Raw genomic sequence first — 13971 nt, 5'->3', positions numbered from 1 at the left:
TCGTGTCCTCAACATGCTTTGCTAGCAATCGCGCTTATTTGGAGAGAGTATCTAGTTGTGTTATCATACTTATCATGCATGTGAACCCCCCACACTGTCACGTAACATGCGAGATAAGATCGTGTTCTCAACATGCTTTGCTAGCAATCGCAGCAAATTAAAAATCAAGAGACGAACCCTACAAAGCTAAATTATACTTCTCCCAGGAAAAGGATAACTCATAATCCTGAAAAAGGAAAGGTACGCGTTTTAACAGATACACCAGAGAAAACCGAAATAGAAGGAAGAAAAAGAAAGTTGAGTGGGAAGAGAAATAGGATGGATAAGTTTCAGAAACAGAAGAAGTTGAAGCCACAAGTTCTGTTTCCAGAAGATAATTCAGAAGAGACTGCAGATAAGTCGAATGTGTTAGTGCTAATGATAATAATGATGTCATTTTAACTGTAAATGACACAGAGTTGATTGCTCGAGCGAATTTAGAAGAAATAAGAGAAGAAAATATTGTTCTAATTCGTGTGGCAGGAAAGAGAGACTGACCTAATTATAAATTTTTTGTCAGTAGAATTTATAAGAAGATTTGTGAAACAGAATTTGAAGTTCAGTAAATGTAACCTTTTTTTTTTACATGATGAGCAATCAGAAATGTTTTTTTTTTTTTTTATTTGTTGTGAAGATCTATGTGCCCAGTTTGAGGAGATGTTTTGGTTTGAGCTCATTAACAGTTTCCCTTAACAGGCTGACATGTAAATAAGCTAAATTATTCAGGCCTATTTACGAAATTAATTTTCATTTTATAATGAACGTACCTGATTTGTATGTTAGCCCTATATACATTTCATTGGATTGTCGAATATATACAGGGTGATTCACGAGGATTTACCGCAATTAAAGGAGCTTATTTCTGAAGGCATTCTGAGCAAAAAAGTCATATAAACATGCATCCCATTCTCAATACTTTCAGAATTAAACTAATTTGAACTTATTAGTAAAATACCTTTTTTAATTTAATTTTTAGGGTAAAAGAATTACTACAAATAGAGAATGAATTATTCATAAATATCATTTCTTTAATTGGCTGGTATTCTGAAGCTAAAAATGTGTTAATTCCTTAGTTGCTCTGAACAGAATTTTTTTAAACTAAGAATTACATTATTCTTACGCACTTATCACAACAATTTGTTACAAATCACAAGACTTCTAGGTACTTGATTCTTTGCAGTCCAATTGTCCATCCTAATTTACATTCCTGAAGAGTTTACAAGAGTGACATGATTTGTAACAATTGTGTGATAAGTGCTTAAGAAAATCTAATTTTTAGTTAAAAATCGAAAAAAAAATATTTATGTACGAAGCAACAATATAGAATTAACACATTTTTAGCTTCAGAATATCAACCAATTAAAGGAATGATACTTCTGAATAGTTCATTCTCTATCTGTAATAGGCTATTCTTTTACCCTTAAAACTAATTTCAATTAACTTAGTGTAACTCTGAAAATATTGAGAATAGGATCCATGTTTATATGATATTTTTTGCTCAAAATATGCTCCCTAGTCTAAGTGGTGGTAACTCGTGAATCCCCCCGCTTGCGCGTGAGTGTGTGCGCGCGTGCGCGCCACAAGTACACTACTTGCATATTTGACCTAATTGAACAAACTTACAATACATACTGTATAAGGACATTGAAGACCTCGCGAGTGAAAAAATGATAACCCTTTTTTTTTTGGTTGTAAATGTCTTTAAACCACATTAGGCTATCTTTCGTTTGACGTAAGAATTAGTCGACCTGGTTGGCAAGTTGGTATAGCGCTGGCCTTCTATGCCCAAGGTTGCGGGTTCGATCCCGGGCCAGGTCGATGGCATTTAAGTGTGCTTAAATGTGACAGGCTCATGTCAGTAGATTTACTGGCATGTAAAAGAACTCCTGCGGGACAAAATTCCGGCACATCCGGCGACGCTGATATAACCACTGCAGTTGCGAGCGTCGTTAAATAAAACATAACATTAACGTAAGAATTATGTGACCGTTAACAGATGGTAGTCGGAGAAATGAATAATTATGATAATCTTTTAGTCTTATAGCACTTACCTTAATGCTGAGGATTGAACCGCGTTTTCCTAGTTGCTTTCTTTCAAGTAAAGTTCTCCACCAAGCTCTTTTGCGTACTCGTTTCACTTTAGCATAGGTTAGCTAAGACGAAAGTTCTTGTACCACCGAGTTGCGTACAGTTTCTTATTAGTTTTAATTTCTAAAAATATCTACTGAAGCCACATGACAAAGGGTTATATATAATTTAATAAATACAGTATATGGACGAGTGCACAATCATATTATTAAAAAAAACTGTGAAAAAAACAAAGAACCTCGATAGAAACAGAAATCCACAGTAACTTCTCGCCTCCAGTTCATTTATATCGAGAACCAACTATCAATACCGCCATTCACCAATTGCTGTTATTCGCGCTGCGATAACTAGCCATTGTTACGTCAGCGTTTTCAAAGGTACAGTATACGGATTATTAATATGAAGATCAAAATACATTATTAATGTAATTTCACATTACATTTATAAGTAAACACAAACCATAATTCCATTCCACACGAACTTTTCTACATGAAGTTGTTCAAATATTTTACAATATTAAATTGGCATACAAGAGAATGCTTTTAGACTCAATCGTACTAATTTGAACTTTAAAGCAATCATAATGTAAGACGTTCTTGCGCGCAATTTTATTCGTAATTTGAACATCAAAGCCAAAAGATTGTTAGCCAGTCCTAATTGTTATCTTCATGCACACGTGTTTCATTGTAGTTGTAAATACAGAATCGATTACTTTTTAGAAGTAAAATTTATTATAATGCAGAAACACAAATGATTCCAAGATGTAAATAGTTCCTTTGTCCACCACTTTGGAGTAATAACATATCTGACTGTAAAACGAGCGGGCCTGGGTTCAAGTCCTATTAAGTTATTACTTTTTCTTACAGGTTTTATCTCAATTTAAATAAACATGTACTAGTCGTTAAACTTAACTGAAGAATACTGCTGGAGAATCTCTTAAGTTATTGCAATATCTCGAAGTACATAATACATATCTGTGCAGAAATTCTGCATTATCACATGATGAAGGATCAGTGGAGCGGAGAAAAATTCTCTCTGACACCGGGATTCGAACCCGGGTTTTCAGCTCTACGTGCTGACGCTCTATCCACCAAACCACACTGGATTCCAATTCCGGTGCCGGATTAAATCCTCTCAGTTCATCATTTGATAACACAGAATTCCTGCAGGGATATATCATATGTACTTCGGTACATCACAATATATGTGTATATAATCACTTAGTGACTAAAGACGGCGCTCATTCCGTCAGATCCCGGCCACTTAGTCACTCATGATGAGTGCACCTCTGCACATTAGTGTGTTGGACATTGTGCCACTGTCACACATCTGTGACACAGTGCATGAGGGTTGGCCACTAAAGAGAAACTAAGAAGTGGAGCTTAAACTGAGAGCATACTTCGCGAAATAAAACGACAAATCGGTGTACAGACTATGACAGTCAAAGGAACATTTGTCATAGTTCATCTCAAAAACGGAGACTAATTCAGACAAATCTTGTTAACTTTTTATTTTATTTATTTATCTATTTATTTCTTTTTTGCAGCAAATTAGGTCCTCTGTCACCTACATAATGATTGACCTTACCTTTTGTTACATCTTTGTATATAATATTGTGCTTAAAATACAAAATTATCTGCGTTTATGAATTTTTACATTATAGGTGGAAAATCCCGTGATGGGTGCCCAATCATCACATTTCCAGATCTCGGAAACTTCTGCAGTTTGGGAGATGCGGAGTATCAGCGCCTTGTTCAGTACCTGACCTCAGTGCCCTCGTAAGTAAATTACATACCTAACACTTTTATGGTGTCAGAGACTTTTCCAGCATAATACTTGTGTGTCAGCATAACTTAAGTACTACAGCATACTATTCCAAATTGGAATCCAGGTGAAGAATGATGCTATTAAAGGAATAATCATGTTCTGTATCCAATATTTAGAGATCTTGTAGAAAAGTGTTAAAAGGCATTTTTACTTCTAAAAATATCTCTCTAGTAGTTTTATGACTGAAAAAATTGTCATAATAAATAAATAGAATAAATGTATAGGGAACAATGTATCTTAATTTATTGTAAGATCTAGGAGAGAATTTATTGTAGCATAAATGTCCTTAAGACTGAAATAGGGGGAAAGGAACTAGCCACCCTACCCCATTATCTCCTGGCCTAGTTGCCTCATAAGTGGTGCTATGTTGGTATCACTTGTGAGGTTCAAATCTGTCTTCGGAAAGTTGACTAAACAACAACAAAATTAAACAAAAAAAAAAAAGGTTTATTTAATGATGCTCGCAACTGCCAAGGTTATATCAGCACACTTAAATGCCATCGACCTGGGAACAGAATGCCAGCACTCTACCGACTGCGCCACCCAAGCCGACGATTCGGTTAAAAAAGACTAAATGTTTTTCTAATTAGATGCAGAATAGCTTACTATAGTCCCGTTGCTCTAATTTCCGGCAGCCAATCACGTTGCAAGTCCGCTACATTTAAACATGTGCTTCTTGTGATTCGCTTATGAAGACATTATTCATTTCTTAAGGCTCGATAAATACTTAATATAATCGCCCGCCATTTTCACTCTTTCGTTGGCGTTCGCAGAAAACACGCGAGGACATTATTTACTGCTCTATTATTTGCTGAATTACAGTGCATTTGATTTATTATCAAAGGAGCTACGACATGATAATGTTTAACGGTGTGGCAAATAGATTCCTCGTATGGTAGCTAGGCAACGAAAGAACAAAAATGGCGAACGATACTACCTACCTAGACTTTATAGAGCCTTCACTTCCTAAGACGTAAGCAAAGAGGAGGAGTCACGCTGGGAATAACAGCGTCGCGACTATATATACCAATATTTTTTTTATTCAACCTTCAAATCATATATTGTTGATAAGATACAGTGCGTCTGGGTCATATGGGCCATACATCCACAATGACTGACCATCCACGATGATGGACCGGCCGTGTGAGAGGCCGCACTTTTACCACTAAGACGACATGTATGCTGGTGCAGCTAGTCAAGGTCTTCCATTCATATCAACACTAGGACTTTATAAATAAAACACTTATTTATTAAGGGAATGTATTTACATATACAAAACATATATAAAGAATAGAAAATCATATGCTTCAACAAGGCGAAAATTAAGACATAAATTTCCTGACAAGCCAGTACCCTTTAAAACAACAATATTAAGGTTATTTAATAGATTCAATGAAGCAGGTTCTGTGAATGACAGAAAAAGACGACAAAAGCACCGTGTTCTTACAGAGGAAAACCTGGATGAAATTGGTGTGGCATTAGTGCATAGCCCATGCAAGTCTGTGAGATGTTTAGCACAGCAGACAGGGATTCCTAAAGCATCTGTGGGAGTGCCAGTAAAATTATTGAAACTAAAACTATACAGAATTCCATCATGGCATGAATTACAGTCCAAAGATGCAATCGCAGGCTTTATTTTTGCACTTGAGTGTTAAGAAAAGTTAATAATAAAGAACTTGACTGACAATTTCTTGAGAAGGTATGAAATATGCATACAAGGAAATGGACATCACCTGCAGCATTTTCTGTGAGCAGGGTGAGTACCAAATGATGATGTATTATCTATACCTAAGTTTTAACGAGTTCAGTTGTATGAGCGCACTTGCTGTCTCAGCGGCAAAGCACGGCCTTCCCTATGGGTACGCGGCCGTCAGTCATCGTGGACGTATGGCCCAGATGCACTGTAGTAGCTAGTGTGGGAAATTTCAAATATTTTACGAAGACTGGAATAAGATGACAGGTTGACAAAGTTGCAAAACTGATTTTGAGTCAAGTCAGTTTGGTTAATCCAGAACATATATTGCTGTAATAAAAGGTCGATTTAATGTTGTAGGCATCACATTTTTTGCCATAATTTCATTTTACATTATTAGCTAAGTAATTGTTTGTACTGAGATGTTATTTCAAATCCTAGATTATAACTTCTAAGTATTCCATAATATAATTATTATGGTTAAGATTGACACAGTTGCAATTCCGTCAGAAAGAATTAATTTTATTTTAATATTATATTTACGGACAGTCCCAGAGTTGTAAGTGAATTGATTCTCTGAATACTCAAGTCTTTCTTACGTATGTGAGCTCATACCATACACTGGTGCCACACTGAGTACAAAAAATTACATTCAAGAATAAACATCACTGTAATACTGTAGAATACATTGGTATACAAATAAACACCAATAAGGGATCATTCATGAGGCAACTAGGCCAGGAGGTAATGGGGTAGGGTGGCCAGTTCCTTTCCCCCTCCATTGCATACATCGCCGATTAGCTACATATTCCACTAATCAGACTTCAGATGCATACAAACAATTGTTCTTCCTCTGACATATCGTCAAGTGAGATGTACTGCCTGATAATAGATGTACATATCAGCCAGAACCTCAATCAGAGGTATAAAAAATAATAATAATAATAATAATAATAATAATAATAAACCGAATGTATGTCAGGGTCTAAGAGTTCGTCTTTTTTAACACTGTAGATGATAATATGTTCAATTCGGACATAATTTCAAGTGATGCATTTTTAATACTTTTTAATTTGTATTGTATGATATTAATGCTTTATGTAGATAAATACAGGTTATTTACGTTGAACTATGAAAGCTATAATCCTTTAATTTGATGCCACGAAATTTTATGTACATGACGCCATTAATGTAGAAGCATGATGATAATACATTCGTACAAAATTTTGTAAATAAATTTCTTTTTTCTCTCTCTCGTTCCCTCTAGAATGCAGGAGGCGGACTCAGGTTTTGTGTTGGTGATAGATCGTCGGAATGATAAGTGGAATTCGGTCAAGACCGTCCTGCTCAAAATCTCAGTAAGTCTCATAAACCACTCTTTATATCTGGCATATGTATATTAGAACTTAGTGTTACATTTTATTTTTCCTCAGTCATTTGTATACTTAAATGATTCCCACTTACCGCTTTTGTTTTTTTATTGTCTGTCACTGCTTGGTGAAAATAAAAAAAGAACGTAAGTTATTTAGTACTATGTGATGATTCCAACGTGATTATCATTATCGTGCTTAAATGTCAGTTAGCATGTCAGAAAGTTGCCATTGTCAGTGTAAAAATTTCTCCATTCTGGAAAGTAAATCCACCATTATGGTTTGCTAAGAGAGATGAGTTAGCTTATGGAACACGTGACATTGTAGTCTTATGGAGAGTATGGGTTGAGCGACTTTCAACAGAAACACAAGCAATATTGACAATAGGCGAATAGGATCTATTGAAGTGTGTATAAATGGCAACAAAATTCAAGAGATTTATTTGACTCCAACATAACACACTATGGTAACAATAAAAAAAAACAGATGTAACTATAATAGTACATTATGCAACGAGCCTATAATGATAGTAATTAAGACGCGAGTATGTTTGTTTATGAAACGAGCGCAAGCGAGTTTCATAATTTTCATACGAGCATCTTAATTACCTTTATAGGCAAGGTTCATACGACTTTTTATGCTCGACCATATTTCTAACTTGAAATTATTCAGAAGTATTCATTTTATTCGTATCTGACTGAAGATCGGAAGTGACCTTGTGCATAGCTCGTAAGTTGTGAGATGTGCGCAGACGCGAAAGTATTGATTTTTTCCGAGGAACAGTAATGCCATTGACCTTGATGTAATCTAGAGAATAACATGAACTAATTTTGATATAACCTGGAAATTGATTTAGAATTGAAAAACGAGATGACAAATTGAATTTATTTGAATATTATTTACAATTAACGCTCATTATAGTAACAGAACATAACCTTCTGCAACAGTATTGGATTTCCAGCCTTCGTGACGTTTCCCTAGTTGTCTTTCGATTGCATATCCGAGAATAATCGAAAACCTGAACTTTAATGAATAGGTGTACTTTAATAATATACATTAAAGGGCTGCTACCAGGTTTATAATTACTATATTTCGGCATGGTCGAGCATAAAACAAAATAAATAGGAGACTAAGGATAAATAAAATATACCACTAGGTTTTAATACTGTAGCAGTACTGTGTGAAACCTATTTCTTTCTCATTTAGTCTTTTGTTTACTTTGTTAGAGCTATTTCTTTTGTCTGTTTTGTGTTTTTGACTATTGCCTTGTAAAAACAAAAAGGAAACATTACTGAATACTAAAACATTAAAGTCTGTCTACTTTATTTTGTTTATATAGTTCTCCAACAGCTTTTGTATAACACTTTTTTTTTTGTTTATATAGTGATCTTATATTCACAGAAATTTGCTTCATTGTAAATATCTACCTAAATGAAGAAAATCTCCCCTCTTCCTATTCCTATTAATGCACCTTTTTACTACATTGTGTGTTTTGTTGTAGGGCTTCTTTCCTGGCCTTATACATGTAGCCTATGTCCTGCGGCCAGCAGGATTTCTACAGAAAGCCATCTCTGAAGTCAGTAACAAACTGTTCAAAGAAGAGTTCAAATTTAGGGTGAGTTTTATGCACGTGTGGTAGTAATGTTTCTTCTTCTTCTTGATACATGCGTCCAATATCATCTGATATTGAAAGCGCATACATCTCATACAGACCATCACCATTAGGGCCTTGTTGCTAAGTATAGTCATCATTTTCATATTTTGATCCAATTTCTGAAGATGTTCTGCCAGCTTGAGAATGTTGTTGATATGAGCATTCAGAAGTATATGTTTCAGCCAGTGTTTCTGTTTTGTTATTGCATCATTTGCATATACTTACTGGCTTTTAAGGAACCCGGAGGTTCATTGCCGCCCTCACATAAGCCCGCCATTGGTCCCTATCCTGAGCAAGATTAATCCAGTCTCTACCATCATATCCCACCTCCCTCAAATCCATTTTAATATTATCTTCCCATCTAAGTCTCGGCCTCCCCAAAGGTCTTTTCCCCTCTGGCCTCCCAACTAACACTCTATATGCATTTCTGGATTCGCCCATACGTGCAACATGCCCTGCCCATCTCAAACGTCTGGATTTTATGTTCCTAATTATATCAGGTGAAGGATACAATGCAGGCAGCTCTGCGTTGTGTAATTTTCTCCATTCTCCTGTAACTTCATCCCTCTTAGCCCCAAATATTTTCCTAAGAACCTTATTCTCTAAAACCCTCAATCTCTGTTCCTCTCTCAAAGTGAGAGTCCAAGTTTCACAACCATACAGAACAACTGGTAATATAACTGTTTTATAAATTCTAACTTTCAAATTTTTTGACAGCAGACTAGATGACAAAAGCTTCTCAACCGAATAATAACAGGCATTTCCCATATTTATTCTGCGTTTAATTTCCTCCCGAGTGTCATTTACATTTGTTACTGTTGCTCCAAGATATTTGAATTTTTCCATCTCTTCGAAGGATAAATCCCCAACTTTTATAGTTCCATTTCGTACAATATTCTGATCACGAGACATAATCATATACTTAGTCTTTTCGGGATTTACTTCCAACCCTATCTCATTACTTGCTTCAAGTAGAATTTCCGCGTTTTCCCTGATCGTTTGTGGATTTTCTCCTAACATATTCACGTCATCCGCATAGACAAGAAGCTGATGTAACCCATTCAATTCCAAACCCTCTGTGTTATCCTGAACTTTCCTAATGGCATATTCTAGAGCTAAGTTAAAAAGTAAAGGTGATAGTGCATCTCCCTGCTTTAGCCCGCAGTGAATTGGAAAAGCATCAGATAGAAACTGGCGTATACGGACTCTGCTGTAAGTTTCACTAAGACACATTTTAATAAAAGCAATATAAAACTGTTCTGTAAACTATATATTTTGTCCTAGCTGTGGATATCTGTATCTGTCTATTAACATGACTATATTAGATCGCTACTCTTCACAAGTTGATGAGAGTAACATGCGCTCCATTTTTTTTGCGTAGTTCACGCTTCTCTCGCTAGAGATGCACATGCAAAACAAATTGTCTGTAGTGAAAACTTCGAACGTACAACCCCCTTACTTAGGAGGACCAAGGATTTTCTGTAGGGGTTTACTCCCTTAGTTGATAAGGCCCAGATTTAAGGTGTTCACCTTCATCTTCCCAGTCTGCTATAGTAATAACTGCATTGCCCAGAAATCACGACTTGTTGGCAGAGCTGTATTATATTAATTGCAGATGACTTTACTCTGTATTTATCAGGATATACATATCAACATCTGTAATCCCGTTTAAATTCAGTTCTTTGAAACGTAAATCTTTAGCAATTGGACTCATGTTTACTGGAAATGTTCTTACCATAGTATAACCTAGGGCTTATCTCTTCAAATTATGCACGTTAGTCATGAATTACCCTGTTTTTATGTGTGTGCCATATGAAATTCATAAATGGCTGTGGTAGAATTATGTGAATAAAATATTCTCTACTGCACCGTTTTCGGTATCTTAGAAACTGGATCTCAGGTTAGAATGATAGTTTTACTATTATTACTACTTATATTAAATCCTAAGAACTATTCTTCTTTAAGAATGAATTTATTTGTGCAGGTGGTTGTGTGTAATTGTGTAGAAGAATTGCATGAGAATGTGGAGAAAAGTCAGCTTACAGCTGACCTTGGTGGAGAGATCCCATACTGCCATCAGGAATGGATCCAACAGCGTGTGGTGTGTATGAATCACTTGTTACTAACAAATAGTGCAGTTTTACTGTTTTAAAGACAATGTAAGTTGTAGTTTTGTGCGACCTGTAACAGTTACACGAATATAAGGCTGATGCAAAATAATTGGTTTGCAATTCTTTTCTTTAATGTTGTTAACTAAGTTTAATAATAAAAATAAACAATTGGAAACATTATCATCATCATTATCCTGACATGTATTAGCCTCTTACTGACCTGTTATGGTCTCATTTTATCGTTTGTTAGGTCTACCTAATGATGATTTTATCTTAGATTAGTAATAAAAAATTTAACATGAAAATCTTGAGTTGTCCTTCCTTAAGGGGAGAGGATAGTATTATGTGGTGAAAAATGAGTAAATTTTCAAAAAAAAAAAAAAATTCTTTAAAATACTCTGTGATATGTGTGGAATGCATAGCATAACATTTTGTGGGTATTTGTGCCCTTATCGCATGTTTAGTCGCCATTTTTAACTTCCTGCGTTATGGATTTTTAAATCACTCGCCCACTTATTGTTGTTTCCGGTAAATTAGATTAAAAAAAAAAATTTCCTTAAAATACTCTTTGATATGTGTGGAATGCATTGCATAACACTTTGTGGGTATTTGTGCCCTTATCGGATGTCGAGACGTCATTTTTAAACTTCCTGCGCTATGGAATTTTAAATCACACGCCCACTTTTATCGGTTTCCAGGAACTTCATTTTTTTGCTACATTGCCAGACAAAAATGTATATAATTTCTGAACTATTAAAGATACATGCATGAAATTTAGAACACACATTCTTTAGTCTATTAGGAAACTTTTCTCTGTAACAGAATTTTGTTAATTGATTTCATTTCAAAATTACGTCCGTTTGTTTGCAAGAAAGGAAATCAGAAAATTGTTATTAAACTTTGTTTCCTTTACAACCATAGGGAATAATATCAAAATTCTGTTAGACAGTTTGTAGAACATGCTTTTGAAAATACATTGCAAAAAACCGTTTGAATCTATCTTTAAAAACGGTTTAGATATATCGGTTTCAGTACAATTCTGCATTGGGTATATTTTTTTCAAATCTGGGCACCCAAATAATTTTTTTTTCACAATATTTTTATTTGATTGAGTTGCTACAGCTATGAGCTCTCTACATACAAAAAATTAATATTTTACACCAAACAGGAAAAAAGTTTTAAGAAATACCATCCTCTCCCCTTAACAAATGATTTTTCTATCTATTGCTACAGTTATCTATATTGTCCAGAAGGATATACCTATATATATATTTTTTTTTTCATATACATGCTGTTCTGCTCAGAAATCTCTTTTCACATTTACTTCTAAACTTTTCTCGTTTTTAACATGGATGGTCCACACTTCACTGCTATATGTGAGCACTGGTTGTGCCAATCTTTTTGAACTACAATATCTTATTTGCTATAAATCATTAAAATAATCAAGGATAAAAAATTATATGTAGAGACATATATATGCTATTCAATAAATAGCCGAAAGACTCCATAAAAAGTAATCTTAGCAGAGATGGTAATGTTACAGGCATTGGAGAAGTTTTCTTGCAACACACAAGAGGTTTCAGCTGCACTAGACAGTTTCACACAGAGTCTTCAGGACACAGAGTTCCCAAATGATGTGGATGCCACACAACAGCTTCTTAACTCACAGGTAATTAATCCGGTATTTTGATGCAAATGAACATGTAAGAACATATGATGTTATAAAAAGAAAATATAAACTCGGCCATATTATGTAGTTTTTTAAGAAACGCTACGTTCTGAAAACACACATGTCTTGTTACAATGGTTGAATGACTTCGACTGACTGAAAACACATTGCATATGTGTAACACAGTTTATGCACTGGGAACCAACTGGTATTGAGAAACCCCATGTGCGTCACACATTAGACTGAGTCACACAATTTTAATTATTAAAAGCCTCTGTGTTTTATTTATAAAATAGAATAAACAGTAATACAAAATCGCATATTTTGTGAAATTATTTTCTTTATTTAGAAGCAAATGAGAACTTGATGTAAATCTCTACATAAAGATTATTATTTATTTTTTTGGTTCTACAGAATATATCTGTTATGGTAACAATTAATATTAGAGGAGAAAAATTCGCTCCGGCACCAGGGATCGAACCCGGGTCCTTGGTTCTACATACTATAGTCGCGACGCTGTTAATCCCGGCATGACTCCTCCTCTTTGCTTACGTCTTAGGAAGTGAAGGCTCTATAAAGTTTAGGTAGGTAGTATCGTTCGCCATTTTTGTTCTTTCGTTGCCGAGCTACCATACGAGGAATTTATTTGCCACACTGTTAAACACTATCATGTCGTAGCTCCTATGATAATAAATCAAACTCACTGTAATTCAGCAAATAATTGAGCGGCAAATAACGTCTTCGTGTGCTTTCTGCAAACGCCAACGAAAGGGCCAAAATGGCGGGCGATTATATTAAGTATTTATCGAGCCTAAAGAAATGAATAACGTCTTCATAAGCGAATCACAAGATGCACACGTTTAAATGTAACCGACCTGCAATGTGATTGGCTGCCAGAAATTAGAGCGACGGGACTATAAGCTTTCTCATCATTGAGCTATGCCAAAGTCCAATCCACAGCACCGGATCCAACCTCTGTCCTCCAGTGTTTTTCTCTTTGTGGCCTGACTTCAAGTTGGACATGTATATTGACATTTTATATTAAGTCAACTGCCATTATACAAGGAGCGCACTCAGTTGAGTGACTTGGTGGCTGGGATTCCACAGAAATATGCACTGTTGCTAGAAGAATTTTCTAAAGATTATTATTTTTGGGCCTACAGAATATATCGTTATGGTAACAATTATGATGTATTCTGTAGGACCAAAATATAATCTTTACGTAGATTCTTCTAGCAACAGTGCATATTTCTGTACACATTACTGTGCATATTACTGTGGAATCCCGGCCACCAAGTCACTCAACTGAGTGCGCTCCTTGTATAATGGCAATTGATTAAATATAAAATGTCAACATCCATGCCCAACTTGGAGTCAGGCCACGAAGGGAAAAACACTGGAGGAGAGGGGTTCTATCCGGTGCTGTGGATTGGACTTCGGTGTAGCTCAATGGTGAGAGCACTTGATACGTAGAACGAAGGACCCAGGTTCGATCCCCGACACCTGAGCGAATTTTTCTC

At 35.4% G+C, this 13971-nt stretch overlaps 1 protein-coding gene across 1 annotated transcript in view; it reads left to right on the top strand.

The window, feature by feature from the left end:
* The window catches only part of LOC138696892 (guanine nucleotide exchange factor DBS), a 57584-nt gene that overhangs the window by 6097 nt on the left and 37516 nt on the right, over window positions 1-13971 (top strand). The window contains exons 3-7 of the mRNA XM_069822359.1: window positions 3791-3905; window positions 6915-7005; window positions 8519-8632; window positions 10656-10772; window positions 12326-12451. Coding sequence (XP_069678460.1) covers window positions 3791-3905; window positions 6915-7005; window positions 8519-8632; window positions 10656-10772; window positions 12326-12451 — 563 coding nt within the window. The remainder of the gene's footprint in view (window positions 1-3790; window positions 3906-6914; window positions 7006-8518; window positions 8633-10655; window positions 10773-12325; window positions 12452-13971) is intronic.

The sequence above is a fragment of the Periplaneta americana genome, chromosome 3 (genome assembly GCF_040183065.1).
Source record: "Periplaneta americana isolate PAMFEO1 chromosome 3, P.americana_PAMFEO1_priV1, whole genome shotgun sequence".
Lineage (NCBI taxonomy): Eukaryota > Metazoa > Arthropoda > Insecta > Blattodea > Blattidae > Periplaneta > Periplaneta americana.
Note: the sequence above shows the minus strand (reverse complement) of the source record. Positions and strands in the feature narration are given on the sequence as shown.